Here is a 26,839-nt window from a genome sequence, read left to right as displayed (position 1 = left end):
CACAGTCTGCTCCCCTGTATAATAATAATTACAGGACACAACAGGCTGCTCCCCCTGTATAATAGTAACAGGACACCACAGGCTCCGCCCCCTGTATAATAATATTATCAGGACACCAAAGGCTGCTCCCCCTGTATAATAGTAACAGGACACCACAGGCTCCGCCCCCTGTATAATAATAACAGGACACCACAGGCTGCTCCCCTGTATAATAACAGGACACCACAGGCTGCTCCCCCTGTATAATAATAACAGGACACCACAGTCTGCTCCCCTGTATAATAATAATTACAGGACACCACAGGCTGCTCCTCCTGTACAATTATAACAGGATACCACAGGCTGCTCCCACAGTATAGAAATAAAAACAGGACACCACAGGCTGCTCCCTCTGTATAATAATAATAATAATAACAACAACAGGACACCACAGGCTGCTCCCCCTGTATAATATTAACAGGACACCATAGGCTGCTCCCCCTGTATAATAAAAATAACAGGACACCACAGGCTGCTCCCCCCGTATAATAATAATATTAACAGGACACCACAGGCTGCTCCCCCTGTATAATACTAACAGGACACCACAGGCAGCTCCCCCTGTATAGTAGGACACCGTTACCTGCTGTTGCCGGACACTTGCCTCTAGTTGCCTCTACCTGGCTGGCTCCGGCATGTCTATGACAAAATGGCAGCTAAAGCCCCTGTGGCCCCGCCCCCTCTGCTCTGTGACTGGGAGACTATAAGAATATGGCCGCCAGTCACCGTACATGAGGACACCATTAGACTATATTGCTATTACTCTAGTGATGAAGCTGTGAGCGGCTGGTACAGGTGGCTTCTGGTTACAGGACGTCCCTCCTACTTTGTGCCGCTTGATTGGCTACTCGCTGCTGCCAATCACCGCACTGAGGGGAATGAGAGGGCGGTCAGTATGGTATAGCCATAGCTACAGGGAGATGAGATGGAAGGGGCGTTTCAAACTGATGGGGATCTAGCTCCTCCCATAAGGAAAAGGCAGAGAGCGGCCATTGCTGTGTCTGGCAGTAGGTAAGGGGGTTTACTATTTTTTATATAGGGGGAGTAGGTTGTGGTGCTGCATTATCATCATACAGGTAGAGCAGGCTATGGTGTAATATATAATACTGGTGGAACAGGTTTCAGTGGTCTGTTATTATAATACTGGTGAATCAGATTTCTGTAGCTGTAGCAGTTTCTGGTGCTGCCTTACTATCAAGCAGGTAGATCAAACACCAATGTTACATATAATACAGGTGGAGCAGACCCTGGTGTTACATATAATACAGGTGGAGCAGACCCTGGTGTTACATATAATACAGGTGGAGCAGACCCTGGTGTTACATATAATACAGCTGGAGCAGTCACTGCTCGGTGGGTAACAGACTATAGAGAAAGGGAGGTGTCCGGAGCACTCAGACCCCCCCATACAGAACGTATCAGCTGTAGCTGGTGGTCAGTACCCTCAGTAGGTGGTTATTAGTGTTACATATAATACAGGTGGAGCAGACCCTGGTGTTACATATAATACAGATGGAGCAGTCACTGCTCGGTGGGTAACAGACTATAGAGATAGGGAGGTGACCGATGCACTCAGACCCCCCATACAGAATGTATCAGCTGTAGCTGGTGGTCAGTACCCTCAGTAGGTGGTTATTAGTGTTACATATAATACAGGTGCAGCAGTCACTGCTCGGTGAGTAACAGACTATAGAGAAAGGGAGGTGTACGGTGCACTCAGACCCCCCCATACAGAACGTAGCAGCTGTAGCTGGCGGTCAGTACCCTCAGTAGGTGGTTATTAGTGTGGAAGTGACAGAATACACAGAGAGACACCATAGTGTACACCGGGTGATGTATAAGATGCACAGACGTCCTCTGTAATAGGCCCTGCTGACTCCTCACCTGTCTGAGGCTTTCTTAGCTTTCTTTTTATTCCTCTAATTATCACCAACCTGTATGGAGCTCCCTCTGCTCCCAGCACTTTCTCTATTACTACCCTGTGTGTGGGGACCAGTGTTTCCCAGTGCTGTCCTCAGGGAACCATAACAGGGCATGTTTTCCATGTCTCCTCACAAAATCACCAGTGAGATAATTATCACCACCTCTGGATCATTTAGATTGTGTCAGTCAGTAATGAACCACTAGTAAGGAGATGTAGAAAACATGCCCTGTTAGGAATCCCTGGTGACTGGAGATGAGAAACACTGTTCTAGATCTTCAGTGTGTAAGGGATTATCTTCCAATAAATGCTTCAGCCTCTCCCCTATGCTACATACACATGGCTGGCAGCATTGTCACACATGTAACGTACATCCTGGTTGGCTAACTGTGTAATCCAGCAGGACAGGGCGGCTGCACAGTCACAGACTGTATAACACTGCTGACACTCAGTAATTATTACAGATGAGGGAGCAGAGAAAATAAGATGGGTGATAGTACATAAGTCACCCAGATATTAGGAGACAGAGGAATAGGGCAGTAGTGGGGGAGAGAGGCTGGACTGGGAGATGTGGTGCGCTATCGGAGGGCATATAATGGGGGAGGGGGAGCAGAGAAGTAGGGAGAGATGATGGGGGCAGAGACTTTATCCCAGGTTACTGGGGAGAATGACCTGAGGGTGGAATGAGGAGGAAAAGGTGGGTGGTCTGTGAGGGATCTGACCTGGGGAAATATCTTGTCATATGGTGTTGTGTACTTGTGTATTTTATACTCTGTGTAGTAATCACTGGTTATCAGGTGTGTGACCTGTGTATAGAGATCAGTGTGTATCAGTTGTGTGATATCAGTGTGACCTGTATATAGTGATCAGTGTGTATCAGGTGTGTGATATCAGTTTGACCTGTGTATAGTGATCAGTGTGTATCAGGTTTGTGATATCAGTGTGACCTGTGTATAGTGATCAGTGTGTATCAGATGTGTAATATCAGTGTGACCTGTGTATATCAGGTGTGTGATATCAGTTTGTCCTGTGTATAGTGATCAGAGGGCCTGATTCAGACCCGGTCGCAAGCGCTGAGCACTTGAAACCGGGTCGATGGTGGCCCAGAGCACATGCGCACGACGGAGCTGGCTCTGTCGAGCACATGCGCACGACGGAGCCGGCTCTGTCGAGCGCATGCGCATGACGGAGCCGACCCTGTCGTGCGCATGCGCGAGACCCGGGCACTCCGTCGCTCCGGGTCTTGCAACAAAGGGGGCGAGCTGTCGATGTTGAGTGACAGCTCGCCCCCTTTGGTGGGCGGGCCAGGGGGGTGGCTATCCAAACGGAGGCGTTCCCATATGAACGCCTGTCGTTTGTGGGCGGCCCCACTGACATCACGAGTGATGTCAGTGGAGAGATTCCGGCTGTGTTAGAGCCGAAATCTCTCTGTGGCTTGCGGCCACGAGACCCTACCACAAGGGTCTCGTCGCAAGCCTTATGGTCGCGATAGTCTTGACCATCGCGACCATCAACCTGGCCACTCGCTATATCTGTGGGTGGTCACCCACAGCTATGCGAGCGGCCAGGAGGCCGCACAAAAAAAAAAACTCCCTGATTCAGAGCGAGCGCTCTTTCAGAGCGTCCGGCTCTGAATCAGGGCCAGTGTGTGATATGGCTCTGGAAAGAGGAGGGCTTATTAGTTAATCAGTGTTTCCTGAATTAATATGTTACATGTACTCTGATATTTATTATATTTACTTTTAGACACGTGAGGAACACTAGAATCTTTACTAGAAGTCACGTAAGGGTGAGACCTGTCCTCTATAAATAACTGATCACTGAGGATGGACGTGGACAAAAGTCACATTACTGAGAGGATACTAAATCTCACCCTGGAGATCATATACCTGCTGACTGGGGAGGTGAAGGGTTCTGGGAGTGTCACAGTGACATCACTTATATCTATAGTAATAATACAAGAACATGACTGGGGAGGTGAGGGGATCTGGGAATGTCACAGTGACATCACTTATATCTATAGTAATAATACAGTGACATGACTGGGGAGGTGAGGGGATCTGGGAGTGACACATTGACATCACCTATATCTATAGTAATAATACAGGGACATGACTGGGAAGGTGAGTGGATCTGGGAGTGTCACAGTGACATCACTTATATCTATAGTAATAATACAGGGACATGACTGGGGAGGTGAGGGGATCTGGGAGTGTCACTGTGACATCACTTATATCTATAGTAATAATACAGGGACATGACTGGGGAGGTGAGAGGATCTGGGAGTGTCACAGTGTCATCACTTATATCTATAGTAATAATACAGGGACATGACTGGGGAGGTGAGGGGATCTGGGAGTGTCACAGTGACATCACTTATATCTATAGTAATAATACAGGGACATGACTGGGGAGGTGAGAGGATCTGGGAGTGCCACAGTGACATCACTTATATCTATAGTAATAATACAGGGACATGACTGGGGAGGTGAGGGGATCTGGGAGTGTCACAGTGACATCACCTATATCTATAGTAATAATACAGGGACATGACTGGGGAGGTGAGGGGATCTGGGAGTGTCACAGTGACATCACTTATATCTATAGTAATAATACAGGGACATGACTGGGGAGGTGAGGGGATCTGGGAGTGTCACAGTGACATTACTTATATCTATAGTAATAATACAGGGACATGACCGGGGAGGTGAGAGGGTCTGGGAGTGTCACAGTGACATCCCTTATATCTATAGTAATAATACAGGGACATGACTGGGGAGGTGAGGGGATCTGGGAGTGTCACAGTGACATCACTTATATCTATAGTAATAATACAGGGACATGACTGGGGAGGTGAGGGGATCTGGGAGTGTCACAGTGACATCACTTATATCTATAGTAATAATACCGGGACATGATTGGGGAGGTGAGGGTATCTGGGAGTGTCACAGTGACATCACTTATATCTATAGTAATAATACAGGGACATGATTGGGGAGGTGAGAGGATCTGGGAGTGTCACAGTGACATCACTTATATCTATAGTAATAATACAGGGACATGACTGGGGAGGTGAGGGGGATCTGGGAGTGTCACAGTGACATCACTTATATCTATAGTAATAATACAGGGACATGACTGGGGAGGTGAGGGGGATCTGGGAGTGTCACAGTGACATCACTTATATCTGTAGTAATAATACAGGGACATGACTGGGGAGGTGAGAGGATCTGGGAGTATCACAGTGTCATCACTTATATCTATAGTAATAATACAGGGACATGACTGGGGAGGTGAGGGGATCTGGGAGTGTCACAGTGACATCACTTATATCTATAGTAATAATACAGGGACATGACTGGGGAGGTGAGAGGATCTGGGAGTGCCACAGTGACATCACTTATATCTATAGTAATAATACAGGGACATGACTGGGGAGGTGAGGGGATCTGGGAGTGTCACAGTGACATCACCTATATCTATAGTAATAATACAGGGACATGACTGGGGAGGTGAGGGGATCTGGGAGTGTCACAGTGACATCACTTATATCTATAGTAATAATACAGGGACATGACTGGGGAGGTGAGGGGATCTGGGAGTGTCACAGTGACATCACTTATATCTATAGTAATAATACAGGGACATGACCGGGGAGGTGAGAGGGTCTGGGAGTGTCACAGTGACATCCCTTATATCTATAGTAATAATACAGGGACATGACTGGGGAGGTGAGGGGATCTGGGAGTGTCACAGTGACATCACTTATATCTATAGTAATAATACAGGGACATGACTGGGGAGGTGAGGGGATCTGGGAGTGTCACAGTGACATCACTTATATCTATAGTAATAATACCGGGACATGATTGGGGAGGTGAGGGTATCTGGGAGTGTCACAGTGACATCACTTATATCTATAGTAATAATACAGGGACATGATTGGGGAGGTGAGAGGATCTGGGAGTGTCACAGTGACATCACTTATATCTATAGTAATAATATAGGGACATGACTGGGGAGGTGAGGGGGATCTGGGAGTGTCACAGTGACATCACTTATATCTATAGTAATAATACAGGGACATGACTGGGGAGGTGAGGGGGATCTGGGAGTGTCACAGTGACATCACTTATATCTATAGTAATAATACAGGGACATGACTGGGGAGGTGAGGGGATCTGGGAGTGTCACAGTGACATCACTTATATCTGTAGTAATAACTGAGCAGCAGGGAGCCGGTCTCAGATATAGTATCAGTCCCACAGTCCTTACTAGAGTTTGGACTTAGTACATTGTTCACTGTATGTTGTTGTCACTGACCCAAAGATGTCGGAGCTGCAGGATATACTATATACTCTTCATTTTCCTGTATTTAGGAGATTGTTACAAGACAAGTATTTGTAAAATAGAGTTTTTTTTGTATATTATGTAAAATGAACACCTGAATAAACAGTCTCATTTAAATAGAGTTTAAGTGACCTTTCCATGTTTCCCCCAATACAAAGGGTTATACAGTACTAAAGAAGACATCCGATAAGCATGAGACACCCAGCAGCCAACCCCGTGTGTCAGGAGGACTGAGCAGGACCCAGAGTCCCATCACGGTGCCTCCACTTTACTCACTCATACATGAGAGACACAATGACCAGAAGATCCTGGAACTCACCAAGAACATCATTCAGCTGCTGACTAGAGAGGTGACTGCTGGGAATGGGACATTATACAGTAACACCAGGGGATGTGTCTGGGTGATGACTGGAGAGGTGACTGCTGGGAATGGGACATTATACAGTAACACCAGGGGATGTGTCTGGGTGATGACTGGAGAGGTGACTGCTGGGAATGGGACATTATACAGTAACACCAGGAGATGTGTCTGGGCGATGACTATCATTGTGTGTGTCAGGTTCCTATAAGGTGTCAGGATGTCACTGTCTATGTCTCCATGCAGGAGGGGGTGTATGTAGTGGAACACAATGGTCTGTACAAGGACGTGATGATGGAGAATCATCGGCCCCTTGCATCACTGGGTAAGAGGAGACTGTCATTTATTGTACAGGGGAGAGCAGGTATGGGGGCCCCCTATATACACACATCACCTGATATTCACATATATACAATGTACTCAGTCACGGTGTGTCTCCTACAGATGGACCCAGTAACAGAAAGACCCCAGAGAGATGTCCCCGTCCTCTTTATTCACAGGATTGTACAGAGGAGACTCACAGGATCCCACAGGAGCATCAGGTAGATGGGATTTTGGGTCTCACCAATATACCACAGTGACTGTCACTATATGATCTGCAGAGAAGCTATGTGTGTCTTATACACTGATATTATACTGTCTAATCTCAACTAATGAAATCAAACATTAAAAAAAGAAATCAATTTTTGTTTAGGGTGCAGCTCAGGCTAATAAGGTAGAAGATATAGAGGGAGAAGAAGAGACGTATGTGACTGATAATAAGGCAGAAGACATAGAGGGAGAAGAGACGTATGTGACTGATATGAAGGCAGAAGACATAGAGAGAGAAGAAGAGACGTATGTGACTGATATGAAGGCAGAAGATATAGAGGGAGAAGAAAAGACGTATGTGACTGATATGAAGGCTGAAGATATAGAGGGAGAAGAAGAGACGTATGTGACTAATATGAAGGCAGAAGATATAGAGGGAGAAGAGACGTATGTGACTGATATGAAGGCAGAAGATACAGAGGGAGAAAAAGAGACTTATGTCACTGATCTGAAGGCAGAAGATATAGAGGGAGAAGAAGAGACGTATGTGACTGATATGAAGGCAGAAGATATAGAGGGAGAAGAGACGTATGTGACTGATCTGAAGGCAGAAGATATAGAGGGAGAAGAAGAGACATATGTGACTGATATGAAGGCAGAAGATATAGAGGGAGAAGAAGATATGTATGTGACTAATATGAAGGCAGAATATATAGAGGGAGAAGAAGAGACATATGTGACTGATATGAAAGCAGAAGATATAGAGGGAGAAGCAGAGACGTTTGCGTGGGGCAATCAGCAGTTTAAGACGGAGGAAATCCCTAAAGATATCAGCACAGGTGCGTAATAAACACTTATTACAGAATAGTCACATTCTCCTTGTTCAGTTTCTTATCTTTCACCCTCCTCTGTCAGTACAAACTAATGAAGTAAATGTATCTGCCCAGTGGGAGAGTTGGGAGCCATCAGCCCCTATGATACTACTGCTCTCCCCCTTACATCATGTCACTGTGTGTTACCAGCCCAGAGATCTGACCAGTCTCCTCCCCACACTATCTGGTGTATCGCACATACTAAGATGGAGATCACAGTAGAATGCAGCTATTATGACCTGTGTGTGATATATAATGTATAGATCATGCCTGCGCTCTGTTACACATACTGAGATGGAAATCCAGAGAGTGTGAGGACATAGCAGGATGCAGCTAGTATGACCTGGGTGTGTGATATAATGTATAGACCATGCCTGCACTCTGTTACACATACTTAGATGGAGATATGGAGAGTGTAAGGACACAGCAGAATAGTATGACCTGTGTGTGATGTAATGTATAGACCATGCCTGCACTCTGTTACACATAGTGAGATGGAGATATGGAGAGTGTGAGGACACAGCATTGTACAGCTAGTATGACCTGTGTGTGATATAATGTATAGACCATGCCTGCACTCTGTTACACATACTGAGATGGAGATATGGAGAGTGTGAGGACACAGCAGGGTGCAGCTAGTATGTCCTGTGTGTGATATAATGTATAGACCATGCCTGCACTCTGTTACACATACTGAGATGGAGATATGGAGAGTGTGAGGACACAGCAGGGTGCAGCTAGTATGTCCTGTGTGTGATATAATGTATAGACCATGCCTGCACTCTGTTACATATGCCGAGATGGAGATTTGTCTTTTTTACGGACTACTCCCCGGCCAGTGTTACTCCTACACCTAAACCGCCTCTTGACAATCATCAGCAAATACTTGATGAAGTCACTGAATGTATGGAGATGTTGGGGTACAGCTGGGCACATTTTTCTTAGAGTTACACAGTATGGGGATGTAGGGGTACAACTGGGCACTTCTTATTAAAGTTACACAGTATAGTATAGTTCTGCAGGGGTGCTAATTCCCATATAATTATTCTGTTCCCAGCAGATGGACACAGCCGCAGGACTAACTCGGGGAGACGACTCATATTATCTCCAAATTGTGACCTAGACAATAATAGCTTCTCACAGGACTCTCCAGGAGAAAACCCCTTTACTCCTAGTATACATTCAACATCTCATAGTGCAGATATATCATCTGATCCTTCTAACGATGAAGATTATCCTGGTTGCGTTACAAATAGTTCAGATCACACAAGTGTTAAACAATTTTCATGTTCTGAATGTGGGAAAGGTTTTACAAAGCAGATCAGTCTTTCTAAACATCAGAAGAGAGGACACGCAACTGAAAGGCCTTTTCTGTGTTCTGAGTGCGGGAAATGTTTTATAATGAGAGGAGGTCTTACTAGACATACAAAGATTCACAAAAGTGAGAGAGCATATTCATGTTCTGAGTGTGGGAAATGTTTTATAGATAAACCACATCTTGTTACACATCAGAGAATTCATACAGGTGAGAAACCATTTCCATGCTCTGAGTGTGGAAAATGTTTTATAGATAAATCACATCTTGTTACACATCAGAGAATTCATACAGGTGAGAAACCTTTTTTATGTTCTGAGTGTGGGAAATGTTTTAAACAGAAATCACATCTTGTTACACATAAGAGAAGTCACACAGGTGAGAAACAGTTTTCATGCTCTGAGTGTGGGAAATGTTTTACACACAAATCTGTTCTTGTTATACATCAGAGAAGTCACATAGGTGAGAAACCGTTTTCATGCTCTGAGTGTGGGAAATGTTTTATACATAAATCAAGTCTTGTTAGACATCAGAGATATCACACAGGTGAGAAGCCATTTCCATGTCCTGACTGTGGGAAAAGTTTTACACAGAAATCAGATCTTGTTACACATAAGAGAAGACACACAGGTGATCAGCCATTTTCATGTTCTCAGTGTGGGAAAGGTTTTACTAAGCAGAAGAGTCTTTCTATGCATCAGAAGAGAGTTCACGCAGCTGGAAGGCCTTTTCCGTGTTGTGAGTGATGGAAATGTTTTATAATCAGAGGTGCTCTTACTAGACAAACAAAGATTCACACAGGTGAGAGACCATTTCCATGTTCTGAGTGTGGGAAATGTTTTACAATGAAATAGAAATTGCAGCGATATTTGCAGTACTGTAATATCATTGGGAATTATCAGAACAAGCATAAATATAATATTACACTAGATTGTTGTCCCTGCTTGATGAAGGATAAATTACATTTACATTATCACACTATGGGCCTGATTCAGCAGCATAAGCAAATGTAGCTGCAGTCTCTTACAGATCGCAGGTGCTAATATATGCTAATGCCGAGGCACAGCCGCCATAACCACGCCCACTGCTGCCTTCTCATTGTTCAATGTCGCACTCCTGTGTAATCATCGGTACCATCGGCGCATATCAAGTAGTCACGCAGCATTTACATCAGGTCTGACCAGCCGCAAACACTGCAGCTCTCCTGACACGCAGAGAGGTCTCATGCTACAGCTGCCATCGTTATGGCTAATTTATGCCCATGACATGGCGATCACATGGACAGACACGCCTGCAGTTTTCTGTCCACCCCCCTGTTCCCTCTGTGCGTCCGTATTTGCAATGTGATCGCTGTGTGTGCGCAGTGTGACTTATATGTAGGCGTGATGGCAAATATTCGCTCTATCTGTGTAACTATCGTCATCATGTGTCCACGGGTGACTCAGCTCCTATATACTAATATATTACACTTTATTATATATCCACACGGATGTTACCAACATAGAGCTCCAACAGGTTCCTCATGTAATGGCTTTCAGTTTCCTTATTCTATCAGATCAGAGGTTCCCAAACTTCTCTTATTACAGGACGGGTATTAAGGATATCCATGCTTGAGCGCAGTTGGCTTATTTAGTGCCTCAGTCAGTTTGAATTAACCATTTGGACTCAAGCATGGATATCCTTACACCCTTGACTGTATGGCGTAGTTTGGAAGCTCTGGATTAGATTATTATTGTGCTATTAGCCTATTTGTGTAATAACAAGACCACATGATGTAATATAGGGACATAACTAATCTGTCATCATGGCCATTTACAGATTGTCCTTAGTATGTCCTGCACCGTCATCTCCCACAGTGGTGACACCACCAGTAATGTGCAGGGTCAGGAGATGAAGATTATTTGGTAGCGAGGAAATCACAGAAAGGACCATACAAGCTTTGTTATACACCTACAAATATATGAGATAAAGAGTTTGGTAACAAGTAAGAAAACCAAACGCCGCACGAACCTGTCTGACGTCCATGTGGGGTAACACAGCTGCGTGTGGCGCTTGTTTGTTAGTGTTTACCACATTGTTTGACCTGAGTGTTTTTGTACATTGTGAGTAAAGCTGGAATAGTGACCAGTTGTCCTGTCGGTGGTGCACATGTTTTGTGATGGCCTAGGTGTAAGACCTAGTGATTTGCTGTAAGACGGGATTTAGTGGAAACACTGATATTACCAGAGATGTCACAAGGAAGTGTAGAGGTTTCTGCAATGAGGGTGAGCTGTGTCTCACGGGCTGGTCACACTAGGCCACTGCTGGCAGGAGAATATAATATAGACATGGGGACAGCTATACTTTGCAGCAACTATATATACATGGGAAATATAACAACACATAAGATGTTTAATAAAATGCATCACGTATAATTGAGATGCAATATCACTGAGATAAGTGGAATTTCAGTAGCAGCTCAGAGAGAAGCTATTCTCTACCGCGTCATGGAGAAACTAGATACATTGTATCAAAACAAATGGACACAGTCTGTCGAGTAAATAAGATACCTAGTAACAATTATACACACTGAGCCCAATACAGAGAGCCAGAGATATCTCCATGCAGATGTATAACACTGAGCCCAATACAGAGAGCCAGATATATGTCCATGCAAATGTATAACACTGAGCCCAATACAGAGAGCCAGATATATCTCCATGCAAATGTATAACACTGAGCCCAATACAGAGAGCCAGATATATCTCCATGCAAATGTATAACACTGAGCCCAATACAGAGAGCCAGATATATCTCCATGCAAATGTATAACACTGAGCACAATACAGAGAGCCAGAGATATCTCCATGCAAATGTATAACACTGAGCCCAATACACAGAGCCAGATATATCTCCATGCAAATGTATAACACTGAGCCCAATACAGAGATCCAGATATATCTCCATGCAAATGTATAACACTGAGCCCAATACAGGGTGCCAGATATATCTCCATGCAAATGTATAACACTGAGCCCAATACAGAGAGCCAGATATATCTCCATGCAAATGAATAACACTGAGCCCAATACAGAGAGCCAGATATATCTCCATGCAAGTATATAACACTGAGCCCAATACAGAGAGCCAGATATATCTCCATGCAAATGTATAACACTAAGCCCAATACAGGGTGCCAGATATATCTCCATGCAAATGTATAACACTGAGCCTAATACAGACAGCCAGAGATATCTCCATGCAAATGTATAACACTGAGCCCAATACAGAGAGCCAGAGATATCTCCATGCAAATGTATAACACTGAGCCCAATACAGAGAGTCAGAGATATCTCCATGCAAATGTATAACACTGAGCCCAATACACAGAGCCAGATATATCTCCATGCAAATGTATAACACTGAGCCCAATACAGAGAGCCAGATATATCTCCATGCAAATGTATAACACTGAGCACAATACAGAGAGCCAGAGATATCTCCATGCAAATGTATAACACTGAGCCCAATACAGAGAGCCAGAGATATCTCCATGCAAATGTATAACACTGAGCCCAATACAGACAGCCAGATATATCTCCATGCAAATGTATAACACTGAGCCCAATACACAGAGCCAGATATATCTCCATGCAAATGTATAACACTGAGCCCAATACAGAGAGCCAGATATATCTCCATGCAAATGTATAACACTGAGCCCAATACAGAGAGCCAGATATATCTCCATGCAAATGTATAACACTGAGCCCAATACAGACAGCCAGATATATCTCCATGCAAATGTATAACACTGAGCCCAATACACAGAGCCAGATATATCTCCATGCAAATGTATAACACTGAGCCCAATACAGAGAGCCAGATATATCTCCATGCAAATGTATAACACTGAGCCCAATACAGAGAGCCAGAGATATCTCCATGCAAATGTATAACACTGAGCCTAATACAGACAGTCAGAGATATCTCCATGCAAATGTATAACACTGAGCCCAATACAGAGAGCCAGTTATATCTCCATGCAAATGTATAACACTGAGCCCAATACAGACAGCCAGATATATCTCCATGCAAATGTATAACACTGAGCTCAATACAGAGAGCCAGATATATCTCCATGCAAATGTATAACACTGAGCCCAATACAGAGAGCCAGATATATCTCCATGCAAATGTATAACACTGAGCCCAATACAGAGAGCCAGATATATCTCCATGCAAATGTATAACACTGAGCACAATACAGAGAGCCAGATATATCTCCATGCAAATGTATAACACTGAGCCCAATACAGAGAGCCAGATATATCTCCATGCAAATGTATAACACTGAGCCCAATACAGGGAGCCAGATATATCTCCATGGAAATGAATAACTCTGAAAGTCACTGATAAAGATATTATTTTAGGTCTCTTTAAAGGGTAGAATAATCAATTTAGATACTTATGCTCTTTATTGAGGGTATATTATAAGTAAATAAAATATTAGGCACGGATATGAAATAATTATATAAGGAGTAATACATAGCCCCTTATCAACTAGAGTAAGAGAATAAATAACACCTCATAATAAATCAGTTGATTGTCAGTAAATCTCTTATAGGAATTACTAATAACAAGGAACATGAGGGCTCTCCTCCCAAGTGGCAGATTTTATACACTATTTCTATGTATATACACAACTATCATTTTACTATTTCGCTGCTATTTAGAAACTTATTTTAAGTGATGATATAAATAAAAGTTATGTTTTAGTTGAACACATGAATACATTGGACAGATACTATATGTATGTAACTAGGGGGTAAGTGCACTACAGTAGAAAACCTCTTTTTCTTTGCAGTAAATAAATAAAGGGGCATTAGTGTCCCTCCTGTATGACACCAGGATCCGTGTGAAGGAATAATAGGTACCAAGCAATACAATACAATATAACGGTGATTATCCCCATCACGTATATAATTACAGGATAAGTGAGTGACTAGTACAAGCCGAGGTCAGGGCCACAGAAGAACAAACGTCAGACATAAGCCCGGTCACTATTGGTCAGTCAGACATAAGCCCGGTCACTATTGGTCAGTCAGACATAAGCCGGGTCACTATTGGTCAGTCAGACATAAGCCGGGTCACTATTGGTCAGTCAGACATAAGCCGGGTCACTATTGGTCAGTCAGACATAAGCCGGGTCACTATTGGTCAGTCAGACATAAGCCGGGTCACTATTGGTCAGTCAGACATAAGCCGGGTCACTATTGGTCAGTCAGGCATAAGCCCGGTCACTATTGGTCAGTCAGACATAAGCCGGGTCACTATTGGTCAGTCAGACATAAGCCCGGTCACTATTGGTCAGTCAGACATAAGCCCGGTCACTATTGGTCAGTCAGACAATTACTATGACTCATTCAGAACTGGATATAAACTGACATAAGGCCGTATTACTCTGTCACTTTAGGTACCGGTGATTATAGGTATATATTGGGGTGATTATAGGTATATATTGGGGTGATTATAGGTGTATATTGGGGTGATTATAGGTATATATTGGGGTGATTATAGGTATATATTGGGGTGATTATAGGTATATATAGGAGATTATAGGTATATATTGGGGTTGCACCAGCTCTTCCTATTCCCAGGTTCTTGTTATGTAGTTTTTATTGTTTTGTGTTTTAGCTTTATCCTAACTTTGCTCTTAGTACCTTTATACTGTGACTGTCTTAGTATCCATTTCTCATACCCAAACAAGGAAGGTTTTGTCTTACACGTGTGCCCCTCTTTCCTGTCTCCTGTCACTGTGACACCGCTCTAGTGTTGGGGATTTGCTCTCTGATGGGCACCTGCATGGATACACTGGCCTGTCCTGTTATTACCTCCTATCATGGTATATATCAGCATTTTGTTAGTACATATGTATTAGATAATATGTCATCTCTATTGTATGTGTGTCATGGAGGGAATGACAGCACTGTGCGAGTATCATATCCTGCAGCTTATAATACATGAGTAATACAGAAATGACACATTGTACACAAGCCATGAATAATAACAGGAATTGCTCTGTATGAGTAACTGGACGTTACAGGACTATTATGTGCAGGATGTTACTCTCATCATTAATGTAAGGACCATATTACACCAAAGAGAGAAAGCCAGGACAGCTATTCCTCATGGATGGCTCCTAATACGTACAGACCCCACCTGATGGAAAATGCCAGGATGCTGCACATCTCTGAGCGTTGGATGTATGATCTGTTATCTATATACAGGTGCACAGCACAGCGTCACTACACCAGTATGCCGGGAGCCTCACATCATTACTCTGTTCTGTTACCTAGCTGTATCCATGTCTGATCATAGTGGTATGAGCTGAAATACTCTGTGCTGCAGTTACAGTTTTCTTTAGTTACAGATTTCCAGCACCACCCACCTTATCTGCTGCTTGTGTGTCTGCCCCCAGGTTTGCAGGATACAGCAGCTGCTCATTTTATAATCTGCTCTTCATGCTGCATTCACACAATATTATAGTAATCTGTAGTATTATATATTCAATAAATAAAATTCCAAGTGTTACTACAGGAGGAAACTATATTCTTGTAATCTTGCAATAAAATGACTGATGTAGAAAATTCTGCCGCACTGCTGTGTTTAGTAATAACTTGTGTATAAAGGAAAAGGCGGGGTGTGGGGGGAATGAGGGAGAGGGTGATATATAATGATACTATATTTTGTATATTTTGATAGTAATGTTCAGTAATAAAATATAATCCATGGGAAAATAAACTGCAATTGTAAGTAAAGCCCCTAATTTGGGGTAATGGGTACGAGGACCTGTGTATAATGTGGTGTAATGGGTACAAGGACCTGTGTATAATGTGGTGTAATGGGTACGAGGACCTGTGTATAATGTGGTGTAACGGGTACGAGGACCTGCGTATAATGTGGTGTAACGGGTACGAGGACCTGCGTATAATGTGGTGTAACGGGTACGAGGACCTGCGTGTAATGTGGTGTAACGGGTACGAGGACCCGCGTGTAATGTGGTGTAACGGGTACGAGGACCCGCGTGTAATGTGGTGTAACGGGTACGAAGACCCGCGTGTAATGTGGTGTAACGGGTACGAGGACCCGCGTGTAATGTGGTGTAACGGGTACGAGGACCCGCGTGTAATGTGGTGTAACGGGTACGAGGACCCGCGTGTAATGTGGTGTAACGGGTACGAGGACCCGCGTGTAATGTGGTGTATCGGGTACGAGGACCCGCGTGTAATGTGGTGTAACGGGTACGAGGATCCGCGTGTAATGTGGTGTAATGGGTACGAGGACCCGCGTGTAATGTGGTGTAACGAGTACGAGGACCCGCGTGTAATGTGGTGTAATGGATACAAGGACCTGTAGTCAGAAGAAAGTTTTCTGATCTATTTCTTAGAGAACTGGTTTGTGTAGCGCTCAGACCTATTACTAAGTGGTATTGTTATAAATGATAGGGTGATGTGTAAAAGAAGAATGGACCCAAAATGTTGCATGACAATAGTTTACTGGTCACAGTAGACAGCAGCGGTACACAGAATATTGGTGCTTGTACAGAGAGATGTAGCAATCAAAGATGTGGGTTGTAGACATTGTGAAGCCCAGGGCAAAAGTTCCTAGCTGTGCCCCCCCCCCCCTGCAACCGATCGGGGAAGGAGCGTTTCCATGCGGAACACCCCCAATTCATCACACTAGTACGCAAATGTCTAGAAACAAAAACAAGATACACATACATATTGTTGGTACATACAGAGACTCATATACACACATGTCAATAGGTATACATATATTCATATACAGTAACACAATTGCATAAAAAAGTCACAGACTCACAATGTCCAGCAGCTGGCTCCCAGAGGACGGGAGGTGAGAGCAGGGGAGGAGAGCTGGGGATGGTCATCTGCACTTGTATCACAGCAGAGGTCATAGACTGGCAGCCCAGCAGCTGGCTCCTAGAGGACGGGAGGTGAGAGCAGGGGAGGAGAGCTGGGAATGGTCATCTGCACTTGTATCACAGCAGAGGTCATAGACTGGCAGCCCAGCAGCTGGCTCCTAGAGGACAGGAGGTGAGAGCAGGGGAAGAGAGCTGGGGATGGTCATCTGCACCTGTATCACAGCAGAGGTCATAGACTGGCAGCCCAGCATCTGGCTCCTAGAGGACGGGAGGTGAGAGCAGGGGAGGAGAGCTGGGCATGGTCATCTGCACTTGTATCACAGCAGAGGTCATAGACTGGCAGCTGGCTCCTAGAGGATGGGAGGTGAGAGTAGGGGAGAGCTGGGAATGGTCATCTGCACCTGTATTACAGCAGAGGTCATACACTGGCAGCCCAGCAGCTGGCTCCTAGAGGATGGGAGGTGAGAGCAGGGGAGAGCTGGGAATGGTCATCTGCACTTGTATCACAGCGGAGGTCATAGACTGGCAGCCCAGCAGCTGGCTCCTAGAGGATGGAAGGTGAGAGCAGGGGAGGAGAGCTGGGGATGGTCATCTGCACCTGTATCACAGCAGAGGTCATAGACTGGCAGCCCGGCAGCTGGCTCCTATAAGGATGGAAGGTGAGAGCAGGGGAGGAGAGCTGGGGATGGTCATCTACACCTGTATCACAGCAGAGGTCATAGACTGGCAGCCCGGCAGCTGCCTCCTAGAGGATGGAAGGTGAGAACTGGGGATGGTCGTCTGCACTTGTATCACAGCAGAGGTCATAGACTGGCAGCCCGGCAGCTGGCTCCTAGAGGATGGAAGGTGAGAGCAGGGGATGGTCGTCTGCACTTGTATCACAGCGGAGGTCATAGACTGGCAGCCCAGCAGCTGGCTCCTAGAGGACGGGAGGTGAGAGTAGGGGAGGAGACCTGGGGATGGTCATCTGCACCTGTATCACAGCAGAGGTCATAGACTGGCAGCCCGGCAGCTGGCTCCTAGAGGACGGGAGGTGAGAGTAGGGGAGGAGAGCTGGGGATGGTCATCTGCACTTGTATCGCAGCAGAGGTCATAGACCGGCAGCCCAGCAGCTGGCTCCTAGAGGACGGGAGGTGAGAGCAGGGGAGGAGAGCTGGGAATGATCATCTGCACTTGTATCACAGCAGAGGTCATAGACTGGCAGCCCAGCAGCTGGCTTCTAGAGGACGGGAGGTGAGAGCAGGGGAGGAGAGCTGGGGTTGGTCATCTGCACCTGTATCACAGCAGAGGTCATAGACTGGCAGCCCGGCAGCTGGCTCCTAGAGGATGGGAGGTGAGAGCAGGACCCTGAGGTCCTTGACACTCAGGATGTAAAGATGATCCTCCACAGTGCCGAAGGGGATAATGTGCTGCAGCTGATAATTTAACACCCTTTACCCAACCTGTGGTGTGGTGCAGAGTGTTCTTACCGTAGTCAACAGCCACCAGAATTTCGGCTTGGTTTTAGTAAGATGCAGGCAAACCAGTATACTGTCTTGTATTTGAACAACCAAAAGTGATTTTATTCAGTACAATCTCCCTAAGGAGTCAATTACTACCATGTAATAGCAGTACAGCTATTAAAACCAGTACAATACATCTATGTAAAAGCATTACAATAAAGGTTCACACAGTAATAGTACACGCAGGTCCCGGGTAATGTTATTAATCTGGAACAATAGATCACCTTTGCACTTGCCTCGGACTGTGGAGGAAATTGTTAGTGCATCTTCACATCACAACTTTTCCTACAACACATTAGGTACTAAAGTAACACCTGAACCCAACGCCCCTAGTTGTGCACAGACAATTATTCTAGACTACTGCATGTAGTTATTTTTGGATTGTGCAGTATGGTAAAAGGTGCCCGGGTTTTAATTGTAGTTACTAAAGTTTGAACTTAGTCATATGCAAACTGTTAATAGTCTCCTTTATGTAAATGTTAAGGTTCCTATGTCCTGATTCTTGCGGTATATTATAGGTAACTTCACTTACAGATATTGCTGAAACTTATGTGATTATTCAGTTCTTTCCTAACTCTGCAGAGGAATGATGTATGTCACTATTGCCTCACAATATGTAGCTAGCTGCGATTATAATCAATCATTCTACAGTTTATACGATGTGACCTATTCCGGATCGGCTAGCCAGATATGACCTCCTCCTATAACCTTTATAACGTCTCACAAATTATTGGGGGGGTCCCCAACTCCCCAGGGATCCCTGGCCTGGGCTGACTAGCGGTCAGGACTGATGCTGCGGCTGGGGGGCCCGGTGAAAGGGTTCCCCTGGCTGTGGCATTAGCCCCCGCTAGAAAGGGTCCGGGGCTGGTTTTAATTATAGGGGGACCCCCTATGCAGTTTTTTCCCCCTATAATTAAAACCAAGACTGGCCCTGCAGCCTGGTTGTGCACATTACAATATTTGTTCATACCAACCAACCCACATCTATGATTGCTACATCTCTCTGTACATAACCAATATTATGTTTAATGCTGCTGTTTATTGAGACCAGTAAACTTTATCTTGCAACATTTTGGGTCCATTCTTCTTTTCCACATCACCAAATCATTTGATACAATACCACTTAGCAATATGTCTGAGCGCTACACAACCCAATTTTCTAGTTTACCCAGTGGGGATGGGTATCCCCACTCATGGCAGAAGCACTTACCTTAGTTACACAAGCACATACTCTGTGCGCAAGGGTATCCATCCCAATCTATATCTTGCCTATTTATCGGAACTACTATTGTTTTGCTTTATTACACCTCAACTGCTACTAGTGGTGCTCATAATCTATATAGTACATTCCTAATTATCAATACGGGACATGGAGAAATTCCTAATTGCCCCTACCCCATGAAAAAACCCTCAGAAACAAATCGGGTAAACGTGGAGATATTGCTATCCCTGCAGAGCCTTCATTGCTAGTCGAGATGTCCTCTCAGCCTTCTCAGACATCCTCTATAAGTACCACCAACTTACCACACTCCACCCTGCCCCAAGCAGATGCTCCCCTGCATTTCCATTAGTCTAGGAAGATATGGTGAGAGCGATTAAGGATACTATGGCCCCAATTATGCAACAGCAGTCTGCTACGTTTGTGGCGGCTCTGAAAGAGGTAAAATCCCAACTGGAATCCACCGATGTACAAGTGGTATCTAACGAACAGAAGATTAGTGAGCATGAACAAGATATCTTCGAATTGAAACAACAGGCAGCGTCCCTGCAAAAATCCAGCTACCAGCTGATCGGCAAAGTAGATGACTTGGAAAATCATTCCTGCCAGAATAATTTGCGTGAGGTAGGCCTTCCAGAAAGTCTGAGGGGCCCTGACCTCATCAAATTCCTACCCTCTGATCTACCACAGATTTTGGGAGTTGCTGATGTTATACCTGACTTTACTGTTGAAAGGGTGCACAGTTTAGGATCTTTCTCCGATTCCTCACACCCACGCACAGTGATACTTTGTTGCTTGAACTCTGGGGGTCATTCAGACCCGCTCGCGAGCGGTAGGACGCTCGCAAGCGGGTCGATGTTCCCCACTGCGCATGCGCACGATGGAGGGAGCTCCGTTGTGCGCATGCGCGAGACCCGATGAGCGACGGGCTTTCCATCGCTCCGGGTCTCGCACCAAAGGGGGCGTGCTGTTGATGTTGATTGACAGCACGCCCCCTTTGGTGGGCGTGCCGGGGGTGTGCCTGCCAGACGGAGGCGTTCCCATGGCCGAAGTCACTAGGGCCTGCAAGGAGATGAGCCCTATCTGCTCAAAGCTTGTCCAGACACAGAGGAAATTCACTCTTCTTTATCTCGCTAAGCTCAGAATCTTCCAAGGTAAAGATTTTAAAGACTTTACTGTGCCCGCCGATGCCCGAGCATACATGGAAGAGGAGGAGGAAGAGCGCATGGCTAATCCTGACTGATAGACTTCCTTTATATACCTGCTAAATATCATTTTCTGCTTATTGTCAAATTCTTGTACTGGACTCTCAGATACTGCTTTGCTCTAATACAATTAATACTTTGATTCTGTTGTGTGTTTTCCGATGATGGTGTTTCTATATTATTGCACTTTTATGTCACTGCCCTGGGATATCATTGTTGGAACTTTGCAGCATATTTAAAATTGGTTTAATTCTAACCGATTTTTCTCTTTAGACTTTTGTGCTTTTCATGTTAGAAATATTCCGGCATATTATTATTTGAACATCTGATATTGATATGCCTATGTATATATTTCTTTCTGATACTCTATATCAGTGGTGTCAAACTCAGGCCCTCCAGCTGCTGTGGGACTACATATCCCAGCATGCCCTGCCACAATTTTAGCAAGTCCTAATAGCAAAACTCTGACAGTGCATGCTGGGATGTGTAGTTCCATTGCAGCTGAAGGGCCCGAGTTTGACACCACTGCTCTATATATTTTAATCAACATTATTACGGGGGGGCGCGGCTCTTCCTTGTTCTCATATGTCTCTAACTGTATTCATACCGTGGATTATTTCTGTTTTATTTACATTTTTTCCTTTTTTTTTCTCTGGTTCCTTCTTTTCCTTTTTTTTCTTCTGTTTTCATCTTTTTTCCAAGATTGGGGAGATGTTACAACTAATAAAATTGATGTTTTTTGTTCTATAGCAATGCGATGGTGTGCTTTTTTGGGTGGGATGTCTGCGCTATTTTCTCTAAACTCCCTAAATATTGAATAATATTAGAGTGTGTTCTTGGAATGTCCAAGGCATTAAGAACCTGATTCAGAGGCGCTCGCTGTTTGCAAGTGCTCGCTCTGAATCAGGGCAAGATTTTTTTTTTTTTCTCCTGCCCACTCGCTAAGCTGTGGGTGCCCACCCACAGCTTGTGAGGGCAGCCTGGAGATGGTTGCGATATCACAACGTTCGGCATTGTGAGGAGACCCTAAGGTAGGGTCTCAGCACTCTCAATGCCGAGTGGACTTCCTGCTATAATAGAGCAGGAAGTCCACTTCCCGCCTACAAAATGGGGCGAGCCCCTATTTGCCCACAAAATGGAGCCCCGGAGCGAGTGAAGTTCTCATTCGCTACGGGGCTTGCGCACCGCACGTGTGCACTGGGCCACCATCGACCCGCTTGCGAGCGCTATGCTATGCGCCCGCAAGCGGGTCTGAATCAGGCCCTAATTCCCCTGTGAAATATCACAAAATAACTTCATATCTCAATTTAAAAAAAGCCGATATATCATTTTTACAGGAAACACACCTGACAGATTCGGAACATGTGAAATTATCTGTGTTGCGACAACGGGTTGTAGCTTTTTCATCGTATACCTCTAAAGCGCGTGGAGTTGCTATTCTTATACGGAAAGGGCTCCCATTTGTAGTTGAAAAGCAGATATCTGACCCAAATGCCCGATTTGTTATTCCTCAGATTACGCTTTCTGGTGTTCTTTACACTTTATGTGATATTTATGCCCCTACAAATTATAATCGTTCCTTTAATAAAGTATTGAGTAATAAGTTGTATCCCCGAGGCTCACCTCATGGACTTACTGCGGCACCTGTCACCGGTCTGTGTATTTCATCACAGTGGATCGCCACATCCGGAGTGATGAACTTACTATTCCCTGGCTACATCTGGGATTGATATCTACACACTGACGTGGACGCTGGGCGCAGTCACTCATTGGATTTGTTACATGCTTTTTATTCATATATTTCCTGTAAGTGTACATCTGTTATTAAAACCATCGTTTTCAGGGCATACTGCACTATTATTCTACTCTCGCCTTATATTTCTCCATGTTTATGGTGTTACAAGAAGGAAGATCCAGCGGTACCTCTTCCTAGTGCTATATCAGTGGTATCCAGCCATTTGGAACTATCAAGTCCAATTTGATTTGGTGACTATTGATTGTATCTTTGTGGAAAACACATTGGTGTCCCAATACATTTTAAAAAGCAATGAAATTCCATAGACAAGAAAACCTTACGGTGTCACGTGTCCCATTAGGGCTTCTTAGACATGAAATTTCACAAAACCTATTGAATTTCTGCCACTCAAACTTTAAAAAGCAATGAAGTTATGATCATTAAGGCTGACGCATTAGTGGAAGTGTTCCTTGCGTAATAAAATGGCGATGCAATTATTAGCGATCGCATATTTCACCATACCCCATACACACATTACAAATACGCACTTTAGCGAATGCATAATATCCTGTATGCGAACGCTGTTTATTAGCTTCATGCGTACACATCTGCCCCAAGTATAAAGTCCTTACTACATAAATCTGACTAGCGTCTTTTCCCAAACCCCTCATACTTACACACTGCACACTCACATAAAAGATTCCATAGCTTCAAAGTGAAATATTCAAGGTTTATTCATTTATTACTAATTTTGTGAAATAAAGACTATTTTATATCTAAGGTTTAGTACATGATAAGCCAACCATGTTTGGTGTTGTATTGATCTACTCTGTCTCAACAGCTATCCGGTGTCATTGGGGAGAAGATCGCAACATGCGTTCTCAACTTATGGACTGTAGAGAGTTAAAGCACTAAAATGTACTTTGTAATGTTAGCAGCTTAGATTTGCATGCAGCAGGAAAAAGGAGACAAAAGGCTGTCGGAGGCTGACCTGTGTCCATTTGAATCGACCTGTTAAATGTCCTGTAACAGAAGCACCGTGACGGAGAAGCAATGGAATCATGCCAAACTTGCTTATTGTATTGCTTCTCCCTGTAAGGGTATATATGTGCGTTCAGACCCCAATCTGGAGTCTTCATGCTGATGCTGTTGACGGAGGTTTCTTGTTGATGCCGGTAACTGGTCCCAGTGCGCGTGCGTATGTATAGCTGTACCTTGGGTCTGTATAATTTCTTTGCGCTAAATTGTCTTTAGATCACAGCGTGTATCCTACTGTTTTTATGTTGAATAATATCCTTTGTGCGTTGGAAACACATTTCAAAGTCTGAAGGCATTTATTTACTGTATGACTGCGTACGCAAATAGCGACAATTTTAGAAGGTATAGGCAGGAGCGTATAAAGGTTTAGAAGGTATAGGAAGGATTGTACAAAGGGCTAATTACATTATAACACACCCTGTGGTTAATGGCAGATTCAGCACTCTCACAGAATGAGATTGCTGTCAGTCACAAAATGGTGGAGCTGCTAATTCACAGAATTGTGTGCTCATTGGAATACACCAGAGCCTTAACTAAACTTCTTGGTTCCCTTTGCCAGATAGAGCATTGGTGCCCTCCCTCCACCATTTTATAAATAGAGACATTAGATAGTGCACCTGAAAAAAAGGCCATGGCCTCATGGGGAAGGGCTAGGGAAGAGAGTGCTGCATCTGCAGTTAACCACATGGTGTGATGGCATACCATATCTGTATTACGCAAGGAACACGTCCATTAAGGCGTCAGCCTTAATGATCGTAATTTTATTGCTTTTTGAAGTTTAATGGGACATGTGAAACCGTAAGTTTTTTGTCTATGGAATATTTCTTAACAACCAAATGATAATCTCTTTCTATGCCATTTGTATCTATAGTAAAGTAACAATATAAAGTTTCTTCAATTTCTTTCTCTCTCAATTTTTCCCTTATTTTTATTTGTCCCTCTTTTTTTAATGTTGAAAATATTGGTATTTGCACCTTATGTTTATGGTTACTATGGAGTGTGAGATAGAGGATAATGCTAAACCTTCTTTCGATTTTCATCATACGCCACTAATACTCCATATTGTATGATTTGCAATGATTGTTATTACTTTAATTATATACTGGTGTATTTTGTTTATACTACTGTTTCTAGTAAAAAAAAATATATTTTTTAATGTATATTACCCATTATGTTGACTAATCTCCATGTTTTTTTTTTCTTTGTATTGTATTTTGGATACCAATAAAAAAAGGTTTAAAAAAAAAAAAACATGATGGAAACCAAATGAGCCATGAATGGTCCTAAAGGCATTACCTCACCAAATATAGCTGAGTGGCTCTAACACTATGGTCAGCTATATGGTAATGATGGGAGTTGATTGGTTTGTTTTTAGTGGTTAATGGTTTATCCAAAGGTGGTGAGGTTCCAATGTTTCCTCACAATAGTGTTGTACCGATGTTGGGTCACTGTAACTCGCTCCTGTGGCCTCTCTCCGCCTAATGCAGAGCATTATCAGTCAGGCATGCAGCACAGGAGCAGGTGTCTTGGGTGGCGGGCAGTCACTCTGAGCCTGTCACTGTGTCTATGACGTGATGGTGGCACTCAGCGTATCACTGCCTGCCAATGACTGAGTGCCCGGCTGACTGGTTAAGCTCGCAGTCTGTCAGGGCAGTCACATGGGTCGCAGAGCAATGTGTGACACTGCAGAGCATGAAGCACAGCAGCAGCCAGTCCACCACTATTAGTAACAGGAGGAGTCAGCTCAGCCAGCCCTGAGGAGATGACGAGGAGTCTTGTGTGGTAACATCGGAAACCATCGATGTTCCGGGATCAGTGCTTAGGCCTAAACAATGTTGTGTAATGAATGCTAATTACACTGACACTATGTTCTCCTTATGTCCAATCCCTAATATAATACAAACATCTGTAACACTAGTTATTAATGCTGTCATGTGAGAAAATGTGGAGATTTATCATAGATGGTTCCAGCAATAATGTAACTTCCTCCAGTCCTGTAACTAAAGGTGGGGAATGTGCAGAGGGGCAGCTACATGTGTCCATATATAAGGTGGTATTGTCCCATTATATCTGTATGACTGACATAGAGCAGATACACATTACTGACATAGGGAGACGCTGTGACCCAGACAGGCTCATACACAGGTCCTTGTACCCATTACCCCACATTATACACAGGTCCTTGTACCCATTACCCCACATTATACACAGGTCCTCGTACCCATTACCCCACATTATACACAGGTCCTCGTACCCATTACACCACATTATACACAGGTCCTCGTACCCATTACACCACATTATACACAGGTCCTCGTACCCATTACACCACATTATACACAGGTCCTCGTACCCATTACACCACATTATACACAGGTCCTCGTACCCATTACACCACATTACACACAGGTCCTCGTACCCATTACCCCACATTATACACAGGTCCTTGTACCCATTACACCACATTATACACAGGTCCTTGTACCCATTACACCACATTATACACAGGTCCTCGTACCCATTACCCCACATTATACACAGGTCCTCCTACCCATTACACCACATTATACACAGGTCCTCCTACCCATTACACCACATTATACACAGGTCCTCCTACCCATTACACCACATTATACACAGGTCCTCCTACCCATTACACCACATTATACACAGGTCCTTGTACCCATTACACCACATTATACACAGGTCCTCCTACCCATTACACCACATCATACACGGGTTCTCGTATCCATTACACCAAATTATACACAGGTCCTCGTACCCATTACACCAAATCATACACAGGTCCTCGTACCCATTACACCACATT

At 44.2% G+C, this 26,839-nt stretch overlaps 2 protein-coding genes and 1 long non-coding RNA gene across 3 annotated transcripts in view; 2 read left to right on the top strand and 1 right to left on the bottom strand.

The window, feature by feature from the left end:
* The window catches only part of LOC148436370 (uncharacterized), a 231,278-nt gene that overhangs the window by 112,919 nt on the left and 91,520 nt on the right, over positions 1-26,839 (top strand). The window contains exon 5 of the mRNA XM_088464985.1: positions 9,681-9,839. Within this exon, the coding sequence (XP_088321111.1) occupies positions 9,681-9,839 (159 nt within the window). The remainder of the gene's footprint in view (positions 1-9,680; positions 9,840-26,839) is intronic.
* The window catches only part of LOC148436371 (uncharacterized), a 101,278-nt gene that overhangs the window by 9,237 nt on the left and 65,202 nt on the right, over positions 1-26,839 (bottom strand). The gene's annotated exons all lie outside the window — the stretch shown is intronic.
* LOC148436372 (uncharacterized) lies at positions 966-7,192 on the top strand. The gene is made up of 3 exons (XR_015876461.1): positions 966-1,050; positions 6,469-6,660; positions 7,113-7,192. It is a non-coding gene; the product is annotated as an uncharacterized LOC148436372 (long non-coding RNA).

The sequence above is a fragment of the Taudactylus pleione genome, unplaced genomic scaffold, assembly GCF_031769625.1.
Source record: "Taudactylus pleione unplaced genomic scaffold, aTauple2 ptg001781l, whole genome shotgun sequence".
Lineage (NCBI taxonomy): Eukaryota > Metazoa > Chordata > Amphibia > Anura > Myobatrachidae > Taudactylus > Taudactylus pleione.
Note: the sequence above shows the minus strand (reverse complement) of the source record. Positions and strands in the feature narration are given on the sequence as shown.